This window comes from Oncorhynchus nerka, linkage group LG5 (genome assembly GCF_034236695.1).
Source record: "Oncorhynchus nerka isolate Pitt River linkage group LG5, Oner_Uvic_2.0, whole genome shotgun sequence".
Taxonomy (NCBI): Eukaryota; Metazoa; Chordata; class Actinopteri; order Salmoniformes; family Salmonidae; genus Oncorhynchus; species Oncorhynchus nerka.
The window spans coordinates 28,894,742-28,915,872 of record NC_088400.1 but is presented as its reverse complement, the minus strand read 5'-3'; the positions used below and the strand labels follow the sequence as shown (position 1 = coordinate 28,915,872).

The window sequence follows — 21,131 nt, the reverse complement described above, 5'->3', positions numbered from 1 at the left end:
CTACACATTTTGCCATGAGGCTTAGAGGAAATGTTGCTGTTATAAAGCTCGTCACATGCTATTCTACACATTTTGCCATGAGGCTGAGATAAAATGTTGCTGTTATAAAGCTCGTCACATGCTATTCTACACATTTTGCCATGAGGCTTAGAGAAAATGTTGCTGTTATAAAGCTCGTCACATGCTATTCTACACATTTTGCCATGAGGCTTAGAGAAAATGTTGCTGTTATAAAGCTCGTCACATGCTATTCTACACATTTTGCCATGAGGCTGAGATAAAATGTTGCTGTTATAAAGCTCGTCACATGCTATTCTACACATTTTGCCATGAGGCTTAGAGAAAATGTTGCTGTTATAAAGCTCGTCACATGCTATTCTACACATTTTGCCATGAGGCTGAGATAAAATGTAGCATTTTTAAAGCTCATTAAATAAACAATATAGGTGTGTTGACTGTGATAAAGGCCCTGGATTATGAGCTGTCTTGTTAAATGAACACATGAGGTAGGCAGTGGCAGTGGCATTCAGACCCCTTCCCCTTTTCAACATTTTTACGTTACAGCCATCTTACAAAATGGATTATTTTTTATCTTCAGCAAACTCCACACAATACCTCATAACGACAATGCGAAAACTGCTTTACTTTTAATTTTAGCAAATGTATTAAAAATAAAAAACAGAAATACCTTATTTACATAAGTATTCAGACCTTTTGCTATGAGAGTTGAAATTGAGCTCAGGTGCATCCTGTTTCCATTGATCATCCTTGACATGTTTCTACAACTTGATTAGGGGTCCACCTGTGGTAAATTAAATTGATTGGACATGATTTGGAAAGGCACACACCTGCCTATATAAGGTTCCACAGTTGACAGTGCATGTCAGAGAAAAAGCCAAGCCATGAGGTCGAAGGAATTGTCCCTAGAGCTCTGAGACAGGATTGTGTCGAGGCACAAATCTGGTAACGGGTACCAAAAAAATCAGGCAGCATTGAATGTCCCCAAGAACACAGTGGCCTCCATAATTAATTCAATGGAAGAAGTTTGGAACCACCAAGACTCTTCCTAGAGCTGGCCACCCGTCCAAACTGAGCAATCGGGGGAGAAGGGCCTTGGTCAGGGAGGTGACTAAGAACCAGATGGACACTGACAGAGATCCAGAGTTCCTCTGTGGAGATGGAGCAGAACAATAAGTATCCTCAGAGAGAACAGAACACTGGGTTACATGATGTGGAAATACAGATTTGTCTTCCACTTGATTAATCTATGGATTTCACATGACTTGGAATACAGATATGCATCTGTTGGTCACAGATACTGTAATGTTCAGGCACGACCGTGCAGGAAGACCAATAATTGTTTACGGCAACACCAACCTAATACGACACCTCATGGTGGATAAATAGTACTACAGTCAATGCAGTGCATCAGCAGCAACGCAACAAGCAGCCAGCTGCCAACAAGCACACGGAAAGGGCTAAATCAAACAACCAATGCAGGAATTGTGGAGGTAAATACCCACATTATGGAGACTGTAGCGTGAGAGAAAAGGAGTGCAAAGCTTGTGGGAAACTAAATCCCTTTGCAAAGCAGTGCAGCTCAAAGCCAAAGCAGGAGCAACACACGGATACCAGAGCCAATGCTAAAGACAGATCCCGCCAGAGAGTCAACCAAGTAGATGCAACACATAGTGGAGGTGAGAGGCCAAACTCATCAAGCAGTGATGATGCCTAGGTGTTTGTAGTTAAGTGACAGTGTTAAACAGCCACAGACACGTTCAGCTAAATGATGTCAGAGTAGCAGTTCTGATAGACTACAGTAGAGTAGCAGTTCTGATAGACTAGAGTAGAACCTCTGATAGAGTAGAGTAGCAGATCTGACAGAGTAGAGAACTAGAGTAGCAGTTCTGATACAGTAGAGTAGAGTAGAAGTTCTGATAGAGTAGAGTGGCAGATCTGATAGACCAGAGTAGAGTAGAAGTTCTGATACAGTAGAGTAGAAGATCTGATAGAGTAGCAGTTCTGATAGACTAGACTAGAGTAGAGTAGCAGCTATGATAGACTAGATTAGCAGTTCTGATAGATTAGAGTAGAAGATCTGAAAGAGTGGAGTAGCAGTTCTGATAGAGTAGAGTAGCAGCTCAGATAGACTGGAGTAGAGTAGAGGATCTGATAGAAGAGAGTAGAGTAGCAGTTCTGATAAACTACAGTAGCAGTTCTGATAGACTTGAGTAGAGGTTCTGATAGACTAGACTAGAGTAGCAGTTCTGATATAGTAGAGTAGAAGTTCTGATAGACTAGAGAAGAAGTTCTGATAGAGTAGAAGATCTGATAGAGTATAGTAGAGTAGAAGCTATGATAGACTAGAGTAGAGAAGAAGTTCTGATACACTGCAGTAGCGTAACAGTTCTGATAGAGTAGAGTAACAGTTCTTATAGACTAGTGTAGAAGTTCTGATAGAGTAGAGTAACAGTTCTGATAGACTAGAGTAGAGTAACAGTCCTGATAGACTAGAGTAGAAGTTCTGATAGAGTAGAGTAGAAGATCTTATAGAGTAGAGTAGAAGCTATGATAGACTAGAGTAGAGTAGCAGTTCTGTTTGAGTACAGTAACAGTTCTGATAGACTAGAGTAGAAGTTCTGATAGAGTAGAGAAACAGTTCTGATAGACTAGAGTAGAAGTTCTGATAGAGTAGAGTAGAAGATCTTATAGAGTAGAGTAGAAGCTATGATGGACTAGAGTAGAGTAGCAGTTCTGTTTGAGTACAGTAACAGTCCTGATAAACTAGAGTAGAAGTTCTGATAGAGTAGAGTAGAAGATCTTATAGAGTAGAGTAGAAGCTATGATAGACTAGAGTAGAGTAGCAGTTCTGTTTGAGTACAGTAACAGTTCTGATAGACTAGAGTAGAAGTTCTGATAGAGTAGAGAAACAGTTCTGATAGACTAGAGTAGATGTTCTGATAGAGTAGAGTAGAAGCTATGATAGAATAGACTAGAGTAACAGTTCTGATAGACTAGAGTAGAAGTTCTGATAGAGTAGAGTAACAGTTCTGATAGACTAGAGTGGAGTAGAGTGGCAGTTCTGATAGACTAGAGTAGCAGATCTGATAGACTGGAGTAGAGTGGCAGTTCTGATAGACTAGAGTAGAGTAGCAGCTCTGATAGACTAGAATAGCAGATCTCATAGACTAGAGTAGAGTAGCAGCTCTGATAGACTAGAATAGCAGATCTTATAGACTAGAGTTGAGTAACAGATCTGATAGACTAGAGTAGAGTAGCAGCTCTGATAGACTAGAGTTGAGTAACAGTTCTGATACTCTAGGCAAAACCATCTGTGAGGCAGGAATACAAGTTGTTCCATGGAGACAGTACCTCAACACTTTCCTCCATGTGTACCGTTCCAAACCACAGAGCCACAGAAACATCAACCGCTGAATGATGTTTCAATCCGACAGAGACAAAGGCAAAGATGAAGACTCACTCAGACACGCCATGCCCAATAGTCTCACTCCAGGTGATATCATGCTACAACGCCAACTCAAGCACAACAAACTCACACCACCCTGCAACACAGAGCACTACAGTGTGTCAAAGGTCAAAGGAACCGGCCATGAGGAATGGACACTGCATCACAAGTAACTCCTCATTCTTCCAGAAGCTCAACCCAGAGATACACGACTCCTCATCTAAGCATGATGATCATGATGACACTGTTGGTGTCACACCACCACTACAAACGTACCCCACTAGGTGTAACAGACAGCCTCCATCATACCTCTGTGAGTAATCTCACAGACTACAAAAAAAGCATTCCAAACAAGTTGTCTTGAAGACGACTGTATACTCAACTGAGACAAAACCATGCTTAATGCTTGCATTAGAGTGAAGTGTTCATTTACTGTGATTACATGCAAAGAGTAACAGTCGAGTTGAATACTCGGAAATGTTAACAGTTGAAATGCATTGACGGTGATAGAAGTACAACCATAGATTAGAGTAAGGATTTCACATTGTTTAGCTATTCCTGATCATAGACGCATTTTTTATTTTATTTTACCTTTATTTAACTAGGCAAGTCAGTTAAGAACAAATTCTTATTTTCAATGACGGCCTAGGAACAGTGGGTTAACTCCCTGTTCAGCGGCAGAACGAAAGATTTGTACCTTGTCAGCTCGGGGGTTTGAACCTCCTCTGGTTACTAGTCCAATGCTCTAACCACTAGGCTACCCTGCCGCCCCACATAGAAATATGATAGAACCGCCGTCTGCACGTACATCTGACTCACTGTGGACAAATATTAAGTTCTACACATGTTGTAGTTAACATGAACTAAATCATTCACAAAGCAGTATCCTTGTTTATTAAAGGCAATGATACATTGTTTATTAGAGCAGTTATTCATGTTAGTAAAGTGGCAATTCTTGAATGGCGCTGGTATTTGAGCATGGCATTTTGGGAAAAATGTATTTCATTTTTGTAACGGATTTCCTCCTCTTCGTCTGAGGAGGAGTAAGGATCGGACCAAAGAGTAGCGTGGTAAGTGTTCATGATGATTTTTAATAAAACTCAGAACACTAAACAGAAAATAACAACGTGAATATACAAAACCGCAACAGTACCATGTGGCCAAAACACTCACACGGAAACAAACACCCACAAACCAACAGTGAAACCCAGGCTATCTAAGTATGATTCTCAATCAGAGACAACTAACGACACCTGCCTCTGATTGAGAACCATACTAGGCCAAACACAAAAACCAACATAGAAAAACAAACATAGACTGCCCACCCAACTCACGCCCTGACCATACTAAAACAAATAATAAAATAACAGAACTATGGTCAATTTTTCTAGATCGTTTCTTCATCTAAATCAACTAACCTGTCCTGAGTCAGAGTAGTGTTGAACGGTAATGCAAAAATGAGTTGATTCAAAATGTTGAAGGAGGCAAGGAGTAAATCAGTTGCATATCAGACCACCTAACAATTAGAAATAACGAGCAGAGACTGGCTTAACTAAATACATTTACTGACAGAGTATATAAATATAGGGACATTCAGAAAGGCACTTCATTAAACATGATATTATATCATTTCAGAGGCACTTGAAAGTACAGGAGAACATTTACAATTTCCAGTAATAAATATTTCATACTGATGATCTCGTATGATCTCGGCATTGATTGTCTCTATATTCTACATGCAAATATAACAGTTTTACAACTGCAATAAACTAAAGCAGACAGTAACACTCTTCCCCAGCACTGATTACTGACTCTAGCATAACTTTAGTCAAATGTAGCCATAAATATATACTGCTATGGCTAAAGGACCATAAGAACATAAATACAAAAGAAACATACAGCATTAAGGTATCAAAACCCCCGAAAGCACAAAGGAGGTTTGATTCAAAATGTTAATACAATTTTGCGTTTAGACTGATATGACCAAATCTTTCTGATATAAACTGAAACTTTGAGTTATTGAAAACTTCTGGCATTGCCTAAACTGGCTGGAGTGAAGGATTCTGGGAGTGTCTCTGAGCAGCAGTCTGGAAGGCTGTAAGTGTAATAGATCAATAGAGGTGTTTTTCTACCTAAAAATGTACTTTCTACTGTTAATAAAGTTCTACATTCCAGAAAGCTAAGACAACACATTTATCAATCACTACTTCACCATAAGTTGCAACTGAAAAACAATCATGTATAATTTATAACTGACACATTCTCATACCGCATTCAAACAGATAACACCCTCTTACTCTATAACCATTCATCTTGTTGACACCAGCTCTACTTTTGCTGTGGTAACAAAGGATCGAAAATGTCAACAAAAGTAACATTCCCACTGTTTAAACAAGAAACAAACATGGAGGGAAAAATGGGTGCTAAATCATGGTGCCACAGCCAGAGGACCGAACATTGCTTAAAAAAAGAGTCCTAAAACTTGACAATGCATTCTGTCTTAGATGAGATTGTAACAGAAAGTTCATTTTGGTTCACAGTCTGACAAGATCAAGATTAAGATTACATACAGTGGGGAGAACATGTATTTGAAACACTGCCGATTTTACAGATTTCCCTCCTTACAAAGCATGTAGAGGTCTGTAATTTTTATCATAGGTACACTTCAGCTGTGAGAGACAGAATCCAGAAAATCTCATTATATGATTTTTAAGTAATTAATTTGCATTTTATTGCATGACTTAATTATTTGATCACCTACCAACCAGTAAGAATTCCGGCTCTCACAGACCTGTTAGTTTTTCTTTAAGAAGCCCTCCTGTTCTCCACTCATTACCTGTTTGAACTCGTTACCTGTATAAAAGACACCTGTCCACACACTCAATCAAACAGACTCCAACCTCTCCACAATGGCCAAGACCAGAGAGCTGTGTAAGGACATCAGGGATAAAATTGTAGACCTGCACAAGGCTGGGATGGGCTATAGGACAATAGACAAGCAGCTTGGTGAGAAGGCAACAACTGTTGGCGCAATTATTAGAAAATGGAAGAGTTCAAGATGACGGTCAATCACCCTCAGTCTGGGCCTCCATAGAAGATCTCACCTCGTGGGGCATCAATGATCATGAGGAAGGTGAGGGATCAGCCCAGAACTACACGGCAGGATCGGGTCAATGACCTGAAGAGAGCTGGGACCACAGTCTCAAAGAAAACCTTTAGTAACACACTACGCCACCATGGATTAAAATCCTGCAGCGCACGCAAGGTCCCCCTGCTCAAGCCAGCACATGTCTAGGCCCGTCTGAAGTTTGCCAATGACCATTTGGATGATCCAGAGGAGGAATGGGAGAAGGTCGTCTGGTCTGATGAGACAAAAATTGAGATTTTTGGTCTAAACTCTACTCGCCGTGTTTGGAGGAAGAAGAAGGATGAGTACAACCCCAAGAACACCATCCCAACCGTGAAGCATGGAGGTGGAAACATCATTCTTTGGGGATGCTTTTCTGCAAAGAGGGCAGGACGACTGCACCATATTGAGGGGAGGATGGATGGGGCCATGTATCGCGAGATCTTGGCCAACAACCTCCTTCCCTCAGTAAGAGCATTGAAGATGGGTCTTGGCTGGGTCTTCCAGCATGACAACGACCCAAAACACACAGCCAGAGCAACTAAGTAGTGGCTCCGTAAGAAGCATCTCAAGGTCCTGGAGTGGCCTAGCCAGTCTCCAGACCTGAACCCAATAGAAAATCTTTGGAGGGAGCTGAAAGTCCGTATTGCCCAGCGACAGCCCCGAAACCTGAAGGATCTGGAGAAGGTCTGTATGGAGGAGTGGGCTAAAATCCCTGCTGCTGTGTGTGCAAACCTGGTCAAGAACTACAGGAAACGTAAGATCTCTGTAATTGCAAACAAAGGTTTCTGTACCAAATATTAAGTTCTGCTTTTCTGATGTATCAAATACTTATGTCATGCAATAAAATGCAAATTAATTACTTAAAAATCATACAATGTGATTTTCTGGATGTTTGTTTTAGATTCCGTCTCTCACAGTTGAAGTGTACCTATGATAAAAAATACAGACCTCTACATGCTTTGTAAGTAGGAAAACCTGCAAAATCGGCAGTGTATCAAATAATTGTTCTCCCCACTGTAGCTATACTGTAAACATGACATTCAACTTTCAGATCAAAGAATTCTAATCGTGCAATATGCACAGCTTTTTGGATACATTTACATATGTTTCCGTTAGGCACAATAACAATATTGGTTGTGATTTGTCTGAGATAGATATTGTATATATGTTTATGTTGTGTATAAAGATATGTTTCTGTAGTGCATTTGGAAAGAATTCAGATCCCTTGACTTTGTCCACATTTTCTTACGTTACGGCCTAATTCTAAAATGTATTATATAGTTTTTTCCCCCACATCAATCAACACCCATAATGACCCGCCCAAAATATTTTTTGAAATGTTTGCAAATTTATGACAAATAAAATATTGAAAAATCACATTTACCTAAGTATTCAGACCCTTTACTCAGTACTTTGTTGAAGCACCTTTGGCAGCGATTACAGCAGTCTTTTTGGGTATGACGCTACAAGCTCGGCACACCTATATAAAAATGTTTTTTAACCTTTATTTAACCAGGCAATTTAACAAGGATTCTTCTCTGCAGGTCCTCTCAAGCTCTGTCAGGTTGGATTGGGAGAGTTGCTGCACAGCTATTTTCAGGTCTCTCCAGAGATGTTAGATCGGGTTCAAGTCCGGGCACAGCCTGGGCAACTCAAGGACATTCAGAGACTCCATTCCTGCATTGTCCTGGCTGTGTGGTTAGGGTCGATGTCTTGTTGGAAGATGAACCTTTGACCCAGTCTGAGGTCCTGAATGCTCTGGAGCAGGTTTTCATCAAGGATATCTCTGTACATAGCTCCATTAATCTTTGCCTCGATCCTGACTAGTCTCCCAGTCCCTGCCGCTGAGAAACATCCCCACAGCATGATGCTACCACCACCATGCTTCACCTTAAGGATGGTGCCAGGTTTCCTCCAGATGTGACACTTGGCATTCAGGCCAAAGTGTTCAATCGTGGTTTCATCAGACCAGATAATATTTTTAGGTGCCGTTTGGCAAACTCCAAGCGGGCTGTCATGTGCCATTTTCCTGAGGAGTGGCTTCCGTCTGGCCACTCTACCATAAAGGCCTGATTGGTGGAGGGCTGCCGAGATGGTTGTCCTTCTGGAAGTTTCTCCCATCTCCACAGAGGAACTCTAGAGCTCTGTCAGAGTGACCATCAGGTTCTTGATCACCTCCCTGACCAAGGCCCTTCTCCCCCAATTGCTCAGTTTGGCCAAGTGGCCAGCTCCAGGAAGAGTTTTGGTGGTTCTAAACTTCTTCCATTTAAGAATGATGGAGGCCACTGTGTTCTTGGGGACATTCAATACAGAAATGTTTTGGTACCCTTCACCAGCTCTGTGCCTCAACACAATCCTGTATCGGAGCTCTACGGACAATTCCTTGACACCTTGGCTTGGTTTTTGCTCTGACATACGCTGTCAACTGTGGGACCTTATATAGACAGGTGTGCGCCTTTCCAAAACAATGGATCAATCAATGGAAGCAGGATGCACCTGAGTTCAATTTCGAGTCTCATAGCAAAGGGTCTGAATATATCTGTTTAATAATTTTAATACATTTGCTAGAATTTCTAAAAAACTGTTTTTGCTTTGTCATTATGGTGTATTGTGTGTAGATTGCTGAGGATTTGTATTTATGTAATCCATTTTAGAATAAGGCTGTAATGTAACAAAATGTGGTTAAAGTTAAGGGGTCTGAATACGTTCCGAAGGCACTGTACAGTCTTTAAAGCTCTTGTTAACAGGACGTGTCACAGTCACCATTCTGTGATGAGAGGCTCTGTGCATAGAGGACGGCATCGCTGATGGTGAAAAACACTCTTTCCTTTTCTCCCATACCCTTCTCTGGGTAGTAACCACCTCTGTTCAGTGACTCCAGTACTGAGGTATTACACTGGGCCAGGAACACCTGTACCCCATTCTCCTTATAATCCTTATACACCTCCTTCAACGCATTGACCCCTGCTGTGTCCAGGAACAGCACCGGGCTGCAGTCTATCACCACAGAGTGGAAGTTGACTTGATTTGGTAGGAAGACTTTGGTGGTCAACTCTTTCTCTTTACCCTTAGTCCCGCCCTCTCCTCCTGTCGTCATGGCTACTTCTTCTTGCTTTCTCCTATGTTTCTCCAGCTTCCTGCGCCGGGCCTTCTCCTTGACGGGATCCAGGCCCAGGCAGCGGTACAGGGCCTTCTTGAACAGGCTCTGGTTGGCGTAGTAGATGGGCGCCTCGTAGCGGAAGATGGCTACTCCAGGCTGAGACTGCAGGCCCTTGTAGGAGGCCAGGTCCTGATAAAGCTCCCGATGGCCAGCCCGGCCCAGCTCCAAGGCCTGGGCTCTCTGGGTGCGGCCCAACACACAGAAGGCTGAGACCATAACCCCCACCAGCAGGCCTAGCTCGGTGTTTATCAACGCTGAGGTTGCCATGGTCACCAGCCAGATGGCGGTGTCCAAGCGGTTCACACGCCACATCCGCGGGACGTCTGTGAACTTAAGCAATGCTCCCCGGAGATTCACCAAGATGATCACTGCTAGCACACACCTGGAGAAGACATGGAAACACAGCAAGTCAATAAAGTCATCATCAAATCAGGTGGAACATTATTTTCTGGCAAACATTTTCAATACGAGCAAACTATGTGTAGTGGAGGTTTAGATCTCATGAGATGAACATATATAGTAAAGCTAAGTGTTACACAGAGAATAGCATGATCTTACCTCTGCAGAGAGTAGAAAAGTGGGGAAATGACCAGTAGCACCAGCAGCAGCACTAGGGCTGTGACCAGGCCAGACATCTGAGTCTGGCAGCCTGTAGACTCCTTCACCAGGGTCTTGGTCAGGGCAGCGCTGGTGGTGAAACAGCGAAAGAAGGAGGGCAGGATGTTACAGAAGCCTATGGCGTACATCTCCTGGTTGGGATCCACCACGTAGCCATGCTTCTTGGCAAACATCTCAGACAGGGAGACGGTGATGGCAAAGCCCACAATGGCTATGGAGAAGGCATCTACCGCCACGTTGGGGATCAGAGACCAGGACGGGAGCTGGGGGGGCAGGAAGCCCGTGGGGATGGCGCCGGCCACTTTCGAGCCGTACTCCTCCTCGAAGTGGCCGAAGTGGGAGGCCAGAGTGGCAGCGATGACAACAAACAGCTCGAAGGGGATGGGGGCTTTGAGCTTGGCCTTGAAGCGGTCGTTGAGTTCTTTGGTGGGGACCAGCACCGCCAGGCACACCATGCTGGTGACCAGGTCACAGAGGTTGGTCTGGCCCAGGTTCTGGAAAAGGCTGACCCAGGTCTTGACGAGGGAACCCCAGCCCTGGGCGCGGGGCAGCTCCAGTCCCAGGAGGTACTTGACCTGGGAGGTCAGGATGGTGAGAGAGGCCCCCGTGGCGAAGCCGCTCAGGAGGGAGTCTGACAGATACACGGATACAAAGCCCACCTGCAGGAGGCCCATCAACACCTAAAACCACAGAGTGAAAACAGAGAGAGAGTAACGGCTCTAGAAAAACAGAGAGGGAGTAACGGCTCTAGAAAAACAGAAAGGGAGTAACGGCTCAATAAATACAGAGAAGGAGTAATGGCTCTAGAAAAACAGAAGGGGAGTAACGGCTCTAGAGAAACAGAGCGGGAGTAACGGCTCTAGAGAAACAGAGCGGGAGTAACGGCTCTAGAGAAACAGAGCGGGAGTAACGGCTCTAGAAAATCTGAGTGGGAGTAACGGCTCTAGAAAAACTGAGAGGGAGTAACGGCTCTATGAAAAACAGTAAAAGTCATACTTGTCAGGGCCAATGACAATCAACCTGTTATAACATGAATTAATTATGTTTGTCATTGATTTTCAACACGAGACATTACACCATTCCCTCTCTACACACATTTACCTGGTAGACCCCTGCTGTAAATGTGACTGTGGTCCCCACCATGATGGCATAGCAGCTCCTATCACAGACCGGCCCTTCGGTGCTGTTCCCCATGCCCAGTCCCAGGGTAGCGTTGTTCCTGATACTCTCTGTGATGTACCCTGCCAGTGCCAACTCCCTGTCCACCACCTGGCCCACCAGCAGGCACAGCACCCCGAAGATGCCCACAGATATGTGGCGTGAGGTGCCCAGCAGGGTGTAGATGATGCTGGAGAAGAAGGAGGTATAGAGGCCATAGATAGGGTCCTGGCCTGCCAGCAGAGAATATGCAATGGACTGGGGCACCAGCAGGATGCCCACTATCAACCCTGACATGACGTCACCCAGGATCCAGTCTTTGAGCTGGTAGCGTGGCAGCCATTTTAGGATGGGGACGAACCCTAGAACCTGGGCTTTGGCTCGCTCTGAGCTGCATGTGCACTGCTTTTTCAGTTGGTGAGAAACGGCTGTCCTCCAGTTTTCCTCCTCCTTCTCCCTTCTCTCCAGCACGAATGGGACGTGTGGGCCGGTCTCTGCTCCCTCATCTGCTGAGGCACAGCAGTACTCTTGAGCCATCATAGCAGGCCCCCCTTCACTTTACACAGAAAGAAAGACAGTTGAAAAAGTCAGTCATTGGGAGCGGCGGTACTAATCTTATGTATGTACTAACATATGGAAAAAAATTAGGTGGTCATATCATAGATTTTGTATTTATTTTTTGGCACAAAACTACCTCCATACTTCTATTCGTTTGTATGAGTTACCTCCAGACCAATCCCGTGACACTTGTGGGGGTCGTAGAGCAAAACGTTAAACACCATCGTTTTCGTGACATTCTAACCTTTCCATAGTGGGGTTAGTTTGTAGCTCAAATAGTTTGGACCCTACAGACAGAAGTTGGCACATCAGCGTCACCGACTTCAGATGAGTCCCATGACACTTGTAGGGGTCATAGAGCAAACAGTGAATACCCTCGTATTCAAGAGTCTCCCCTTTCATAATACTTTTGTAGGCCAAACTGTTCAGAAACAACAAATGTTTTGAGAGAAGACCGATTTTTGGATGTCTCATGGTCAGACAAATACCGCTGTAGCTCCGCCACCTTCCACCGCAGATGCGGAAGACCGACATAGGCGGATGTGGTGGATTGAGACACAGCCCAGTTTAAGGTGATATCTCTAGCTTAAACTGACAGATTTTGATCTTTTTTTTGTAACATAAGTTATAATTTGTCTTTCACAACCTTTTTTTTATAACATAAGTTATAAATTTGTCTTTCACAACCTAAAATCTCTCTGGTGTGTGCCTTTTTGTGTCAAAGGCAATGGTTGGGTGCGGGAGTGTTTGCCATAACAATTTGGAAAATAATTGACTGTGCAAATATTGGAGTTCCACTTCCTGGAGACGAAATAGCAACGAGGATGTTAGGTGTAGCTGTTTGTTGACACGCACCTGCCCGCAAATGCTAATAACCCATCCACAACCGCCTAACTGTGTTTAAGTGAAAATCTGAGGTCCTCACCGAAATATAGAAAATTAGCATGTAGGTTACAGCGGAACGATTTTTTGACAGGGGGTGCAGGATTTTTTGACAGGGGGTGCAGGATTTTTTGACGGGGGGTGCAGGATTTCTTGACAGGGGGTGCAGGATTTTTTGACAGGGGGTCAGGATTTTTTGACAGGGGGTGCAGGATTTCTTGACAGGGGGTGCAGGATTTTTTGACAGGGGGTGCAGGATTTTTTGACAGGGGGTGCAGGATTTTTTGACAGGGGGTGCAGGATTTTTTTGTGCCTGATTTAGATATGTTCCTGCTTATAATTTTCAAAATTTTAGTGGGCTGTTTGTTAGTCAATTTATCTATAATTAGATACATGCAGCTTCTCTTCTCTTTTCTCTATGTTGCCCTAGGAGACTAAATAAACCCTTGCTAACAGAATGTCATAAATCGATATAATGAATGCTTCAATCTAGTTGACATGGGTAACGTTTCTCTGTCATCTCTGCTTCTTTCGAGGGGAGAGATGTTTATCGCTATTTTTTATATATATATATATATATTATTATTATTTTTTCAGTGCAAAATATCCAAATGACATCAATTTGTAAGGAAATAGAAAGCTTTGAAAATGACCCAACACGTTTCTGATAAGATTCAGTTCGGCTTGGATGCATATTTAATGTGGTTGAAATTCACTATCAGGTTTAATGATGCTGATAAAGATAGCGTCTGTAGAGGTGCTCTCTAACTGCACATTCATATTCTCTCAAGATGCTGAAAGAAAGAAATTATATTTCTCCACCCTTGTTCCCAAGTTCAGATTTATCCCACATTTAGTGCATCATTTTACTGCAAGAAATGCTTCATCCTTCAGGAGTTAATATTAAGGTTCTGTGAGAGGTTATAGACCTACAGTCAGTGTGCACATTTCAGTTTCCATTTAACCCATCTGAACAGTTCCCTTGACCTGTTAATTCAACTGAAATGTGTCTTCCGCATTTATCCCAACCCCTCTGAATCAGAGAGGTGTGGGGGGCTGCCTTAATCCACATCCACGTCATCGGCGCCCAGGAAGCAGTTGTTGTTGGGGCCTATTTGAAGTCCCTGTCTTGTGACTGTCGACAGGGGCGGACTTCGTGATTTGGAGGCCCCAGGCAGAGACCAGTCTGAGCCTCTTATCAGCACCTGTATCCCCCAGCCTAGAGTCTAAAGATCTGGGCTGGGTTTCTACTAAGCTAGCCTCGTTGAGAACCAGGCTTCCCTAATACGGGTAAGCCTAGGGAAGTTCATAAAAATAGCTAAATAGGGGTGGAGACCATGTGTAAATCAGCGACGCCTCACTCCACGTCAAACCCATCAAATGCCTTACTTTGGCGGAGCTCCAATAGCGCTCACAAGATTAGTGTAGTAGGTGCAACAGTGTATGACGATTATTTTTACAGTCTATGGTGAGGATGGCCAGGAAATCGCAGATTAAAACCCCATCAAAATATGTTGATGTACCACAGGAGGTTGGTGGCACCTTAATTGGGGAGAACAGGCTTGTGGTAAAGACTAGGTGGAAGGAATGGTATCAAATACATGGCTTCAATATGTTTGATGCCATTCCATTTGCTGCGTTCCGGCAATTATTATGAGTCGTCCTCCCCTTAGCAGCCTCCTGTGTGATGTACAATATGTCGATTTTGTGTATAGAGTACATTTCTGACAAAACAGAATTACGTTTTACCTCCAGGTTCTTCCATTTTCTGCAATGTTGCAAAACTCAAATGCAGAACAACTCTGCAAAATGTGTCCTTCCCGGTCTAAAAACAGTGACGAACATAACACGTAGCACCAACGGGCATGTGGGGGAGGGTTCTTGAAATGTAACATCCATTCAAAATCTTGCCATTGGGAGCCAAAATTCTCCAGGCGTGACAGCAACGTGATTTTGCAGGTATGGTAACTACTACTAAGCTTACATATGGATTTGTTTTAAGAAGGTCATACCAATGATACGTTAGCTATTTATTTTGAATTTTAGAACCCCTGCAGGTATAAAAATATATATATATACAGTATCAGTCAAAAGTTTGGACACACCTACACATTCAAGGGTTTTTCTTTATATTTACTATTTTCTACATTGTAGAATAATAGTGAAGACTTCAAATCTATTAAATAACACATATTGAATCATTTAGTAACCAAAAAAAGTGTTAAGCATATGAAAATAGATTTTATATTTGAGATTCTTCACAGTAGCTACCATATGCCTTGATGACAGCTTTGCACACTCTTGGCATTCTCTCAACCATCTCCATGAGGTAAACACCTGGAATGCATTTCAATTAACAGATGTGCCTTGTTAAAAGTTAATTTGTGGAATTTCTTTCCTTCTTAATGCGTTTGAGCCAATCAGTTGTGTTGGGACAAGGTAGGGTGGTATACAGAAGATAGCCTTATTTGGTAAAAGACCAAGTCCATATTATGGCAAGAACAGCTCAAATAAGCTGAAACGACAGTCCAAAGAAATTACAATCCATCATTACTTTAAGACATGAAGGTCAGTCAATCCGGAAAATTTCAAGAACTTTGAAAGTTTCTTCAAGTGCAGTCGCAAAAACCATCAAGCACTATGATGAAACTGGCTCTCATGAGGACCGTCACAGGAAAGGAAGACCCAGAGTTACCTCTGCTGCAGAGGATAAGTTCATTAGAGTTAACTGCACCTCAGATTTCAGCCCAAATAAATGCTTCATAGAGTTCAGGTAACAGACACATCTCAACATCAACTCTTCAGAGGAGACTATGAATCAGGCCTTCATGGTCAAAGTTCTGCAAGGACACTAAGGAAACCAATAAGAAGAAGAGACTTGCTTGGGCCAAGAAACATGAGCAATGGACATTAGACCGGTGGAAATCTGTCCTTTGGTCTGATGAGTCCAAATTTTAGATTTTTGGTTCCAACCGACGTTTCTTTGTGAGATGCAGAGTAGGTGAACAGATGATCTCCGCATGTGTGGTTCCCACCGTCAAGCCTGGAGGAGGTGTGATGGTGTGATTTTTTTGGTCCAACCACTGTGCCTTTGTGAGACGCAAAGTAGGTGAATGGTTGATCTTCGTATGTGTGGTTCCCACTGTGAAGCATGGAGGAGGAGGTGTGATTGTGTGGGAGTGCTTTGCTGGTAACACTGTCTGTGATTTACTTAGAATTCAAGGCACACTTAATCAGCATGGCTACCACATCATTCTGCAGCGATACGCCATCCCATCTGGTTTGCACTTAGCGGGACTATCATTTGTTTTTCAACAGGACTATGACCCAAAACACACCTCTAGGCTGTGTAAGGGCTATTTGACCAACAAGGAGAGTGATTGAGTGCTGCATCAGATGACCTGGCCTCCACAATCACCTGACCTCAACCTAATTGAGATGGTTTGGGATGAGTTGGACCACAGAGTGAAGGAAAAACAGCCAAAAAGTGCTCAGCATATGTGGGGACTCCTTCAAGACTGTTGGAAAAGCATTCCATGTGAAGCTGGTGAGAAGCAGAGTAGGTGAACGGGAATCTCTGCATGTGTGGTTCCCACCGTGAAGCCTGGAGGATGAGGTGCGATGGTGCTTCGCTGGTGACACTGTAGGTGATTTATTTAGAATGCAAGGCACACTTAACCAGCATGGCTACCACAGCATTCTGCAGCGATACGCCATCCCATCTGGTTTGCGCTGAGTGGGACAATCATTTGTTTTTCAACAGGACAATGACCCAACACGCCTAAGGCTGTGTAAGGGCTATTTGATCAGGAAAGAGAGTGATGCAGTGCTGCATCATATGACCTGGCCTCCACAATCACCTGACCTCAACCCATGTGGAATGGTTCGGGATGAGTTGGGCCACAGAGTGAAGGAAAAACAGCCAACAAGTGCTCAGCATATGTGGGAACTCCTTCAAGACTGTTGGAAAAGCATACCAGGTGAAGCTGGTTGAGAGAATGCCAAGAGTGTGCAAAGCTGTCATCAAGGAAAGGGATGGCTACTTTGAAGAATCTAAAATCTAAAATGTTTTCCTTTGTTTAACACATTTTTGGTTACATGTTTCCATACAGTATGTGTTATTTCATAGTTTTATGTCTTCACTATTACTCTACAATGTAGAAAATAGTACAAATAAAGAAAAAACTTTGAATGAGTAGGTGTGTACACAGTACCAGTCAAAGTTTGGACACACCTACTCATTCAAGGGTTTTTCTTTATTTGTACTATATATTGATGAAACATTGAATGTGGCTTTACTGCTAATTAGCCCATAGAAACACAATGAATAACAGATTCATACATGGAAAAACTGAAATGTAATCAAAAGGAAGAATGTTTTGAAGTGTCTGTCCCTATACTTGAGAGATATTAAGAAAGCTCAGGAATTACCCGTATATCTTGACGTGGAAATGCCCTATTCACTTCCATACATTTTTCTGCCCCATTACCAGGTTACCTTCAGACGCGTGACACATGTGGGGATCCTAAAATAGAAAAATGGAGAAAACGTGAGTTTCATATTTCCGTAGAGGGGTCATATAGTGCCTCACAATCATCACACATAACATGCTATCATCCTCTTTTACTACTTCATCTAAATCTTTTCCAAACATTACTTTTCTGGCCCTCCCTTCTCTTATTTTCAACTCTCCATTTCATTTGAATTAAACTCCGACATTATCCTTTTAGCCTTCGTGGTTCGATGTTAACTTTCTGCCACTTCCTAAATGCATTTGGTGATGGCCATGTAGGCTATTTGGGGCGTGTACCGTTTAGGCCGTAAAGTTTAGCCTTACATGCTGACCAGACCGGACACGCGAGATTCGCAAAATAAATGTAGAAATCCATGTTATTCAATTATTGCACCCACAGTGCTCGCGGGTGGCAACGAGCGTCTGCGTTGCCAAGGGCTAAAATAGAAGTCATTCCTATTTCTGACCCGGATCGCACTGAAAGTCCTACCTCTCCCATCTCCTCATTGGTTTATAGAAGTAGGTACCCACGTGCATCTCCTCATTGGTTATACCCACGTGGGTGATTGAAAGACAAACTGTTTTGCCGGTAGTCGTGGTAATACAATGAAAGTTTAGATGGATCTCCATATAAATTAAACGATGAAAAGGCCTGGAAGGAGGAGAGATGACTAGAAACGATTCGGTTGGCCGTTTTATGTGTGGATTCGGAGTAGAGGTCCTTGTGCATTTCAGGTCAAATAACAACTCAATGTTTATATCCCAGGACAAATTAGCTAGCAACAGCAAACTAGCTAAATAGGACAAATTAACGTTAGCTAGCAAGTGCAAGCTAACTAGCTAAATTGCCATACATGTTTAATGCTTTTCAACCTGTCCCCAAATTAATGTCATTGGTTCAGTCTGTTTTGATATTTTAACCTGCGTGTCGTGATCGCGTTTGGTGTGGGGAGGCAAAATACATTTATGCACGATAGTGCACGATAGCGCACGCGCGCAGCCGGTTTGGGTTCCGTGTTACATGCTGACTACACCGCTTGTGTCACGTGCACGAGCGTTGCAAGATAAATTTACATATACATGTTATTCAATCATTGCACCCACACTGCTCGCGCACGTCAACGAGCGTCCGCGTTGCCAGTTGCTAAAATAGAAATTGGTTCTGCTTGTGATGCTTGACGCGCTGCAAGTCCCGCCTCTCCCATCTCCTCATTGGTTTTTAGGAGCACATACCCACGTGGGTGATTGAAAGATGAACTGAGGTCCACACTCCAGTTGGTTGCCAACCGCCATATAACATCCAAAGAAGATGAAGAAGCCTGAATGAGGAAAGATTACTAGAAACGAACTCTGTTTAACGTTACCCTTTTATCTGTGGATTAATTGTCGGAGTAGAGGACCATGTGCATTTCAGGTAAAATAACAACTCAATGTTTATGTCCCAGGATAAATTAGCTAGCAACAGCAAGCTAGCCAGCTATTGCCATAAATGTTTAATAGTTTTCGACCTATCCGCAAATGAATAGAGTTGGTTCAGAGTTTATTTTGATACTTCATTCTGCATGTCCTGATCGCGTCTGATGTGGGTGGACAAAATCAACATGAGCGCGATGGCGCACGTAGACGATATAGATATAAATTGCACAAGAATTATAATTGTTATGGATTTTTGACTTATTATTTTATCTTCATTCAACCAGCCCACCACCCACCTGCCCTTCATCCACACAATAGACTATTTCATGACCCTAAACCCGCTCGCCCCCCGGTTATGAGTCAACCCACTCATCACTAATGCATACATTAACGGTAATGACTGTCACTGCATATAGGGCATACATAAAGCACCGATCTATAGGATTAATGCGTCATGCAACAGACCGACTGAGAGAAAGTCATATGTGGTATTGCCTATAGTAGCTAGTCTACATAGCTATAGCAAGGCAAAAGTGCATGTCATGCATATGCAGTGGTGTAAAGTACTTAACTAGAAATACTTTAAAGTACTACTTAAGTCGTTTTTTATGGTATCTGTACTTTACTTTACTATTTATGTTTGACTACTTTTACCTCACTACATTCCTAAAGAAAATATTGTACTTTTTACTCCATACATTTTCCCTGACAACCAATAGTACTCGTTACATTTTGAATGCTTAGCAGGACAGGAAAACTGTCAAATTCATGCACTTATCAAGCGAACACGTGGTCACCCCTACTGCCTCTGGCCTGGCAGACTAACTAAACACAAATTAATCTTTTGTAAATAATCTCGGAGTGTTCCCCTGGCTATCCTACATTTTAAAAACAAGAAAATGGTTCCATCTGCTTTGATTAATATAAGGAATTTTAAGTGATTTTATACTTTTACTTTTCATTGTGATACTTAAGTATATTTGAGCAATTACATGTACTTTTGAAACTTAAGTATATTTCAAACCTTTTAGACTTTTACTCAAGTAGTATTTTACTGGCTGACTTTCACTTTTACTTACTACCTTTCTATTAAGGTATCTATACTTTTAATCAAGTATGACAACTTGGTACTTTTTCCACTACTGTGCATATGCCACAACTTGGTACTTTTTCCACTACTGTGCATATGCCATCTTTTTTTATAGTCCTGTCTTCAGATATAATTAGACCTAACGTTACTCTTTTTAACCCTGTACATAATGGTTTAAACGACATTAACCTCATAAAAAAATATATGTAGGCCTAATCGATGAAGTCAAGAAAGTATTTGTTATAAAGTTGTTATAGCTAAATATGAAATAGCCTAAAATATTTGTCAATAACTTATACAACGGCAAATTTAGGTTACATTAGGTTATGAATGAGGACCATTGTGAACAGGTTGTCAACGTGTACATCACCAGGTTGTCTACTGTACAGTACTTTGTTGACAGCAGTTTAGACAACATGCACGCACATATCTAACAAATCATTCTCTTCGGTTACTATTAATTCGGTATATTCAATTGCAGAACATTACTCACCTGAGACTGTTACTGCTCTCTATTTATCAAGTTATTAGTAAGAAAATCATTGGATACTTTTTGTATCGTTCAGCCGGAGATTTGTAGCGCTCGGCGCGCGTACGTAATGACGTTTGAAGCCCAACCCGAACGCCCCAATCACATGATATGCTACAGGAAACCCCTTTCACGTGACAGCACACGCACACAAGTTCTCAAATTCTCTAAAAAGAGTAGCATTCTCTTCTGAATCTAGGAAGAAAACAGTCAGAAATCATCACACCATATATCACACCGTATATCACTGATGATGTGTCGAGTTGAGAAACTATATAGTGATGCAACGACTTCTCTTTAGTGCAACCAAATGGCATGAAGTGTAACTTTGACATGCCACAGTTGGGTGCAACCTGGTATCAGAGCATTTCGGATTATTCTGTACGTAAATACGAGTGAACTCCATTTAGTATTATAGGATAATGCCATAAGGAAGAAATAGGCTATTTCAGTTTAAGGTTTAATCTTTATTCCACACCAATAAATAGTATGATTATTTACGAGGTTATGTTAAATTGTGTTATATTACATTAGAATCCCAATGGAATAGTTGTTGTACAAATGGTAGGATGTATAGTATCCTACGTCTTGATTGCACCAGTATGCCTTT

At 42.4% G+C, this 21,131-nt stretch overlaps 1 protein-coding gene across 1 annotated transcript; it reads right to left on the bottom strand.

The window, feature by feature from the left end:
* Positions 1 to 4,537: 4,537 nt before the first annotated feature.
* On the bottom strand, positions 4,538 to 20,579 carry slc26a2 (solute carrier family 26 member 2). Its single transcript, XM_029660700.2, has 5 exons — positions 20,486 to 20,579; positions 17,404 to 17,498; positions 11,476 to 12,088; positions 10,315 to 11,054; positions 4,538 to 10,138 (listed from the first exon to the last, which is right to left on the bottom strand). Exons 3-5 carry the CDS (start codon positions 12,070 to 12,072, stop codon positions 9,337 to 9,339), a joined length of 2,139 nt encoding a protein of 712 aa, XP_029516560.1. The 5' UTR covers positions 12,073 to 12,088; positions 17,404 to 17,498; positions 20,486 to 20,579; the 3' UTR covers positions 4,538 to 9,336.
* Between the last annotated feature and the right edge of the window lie 552 nt (positions 20,580 to 21,131).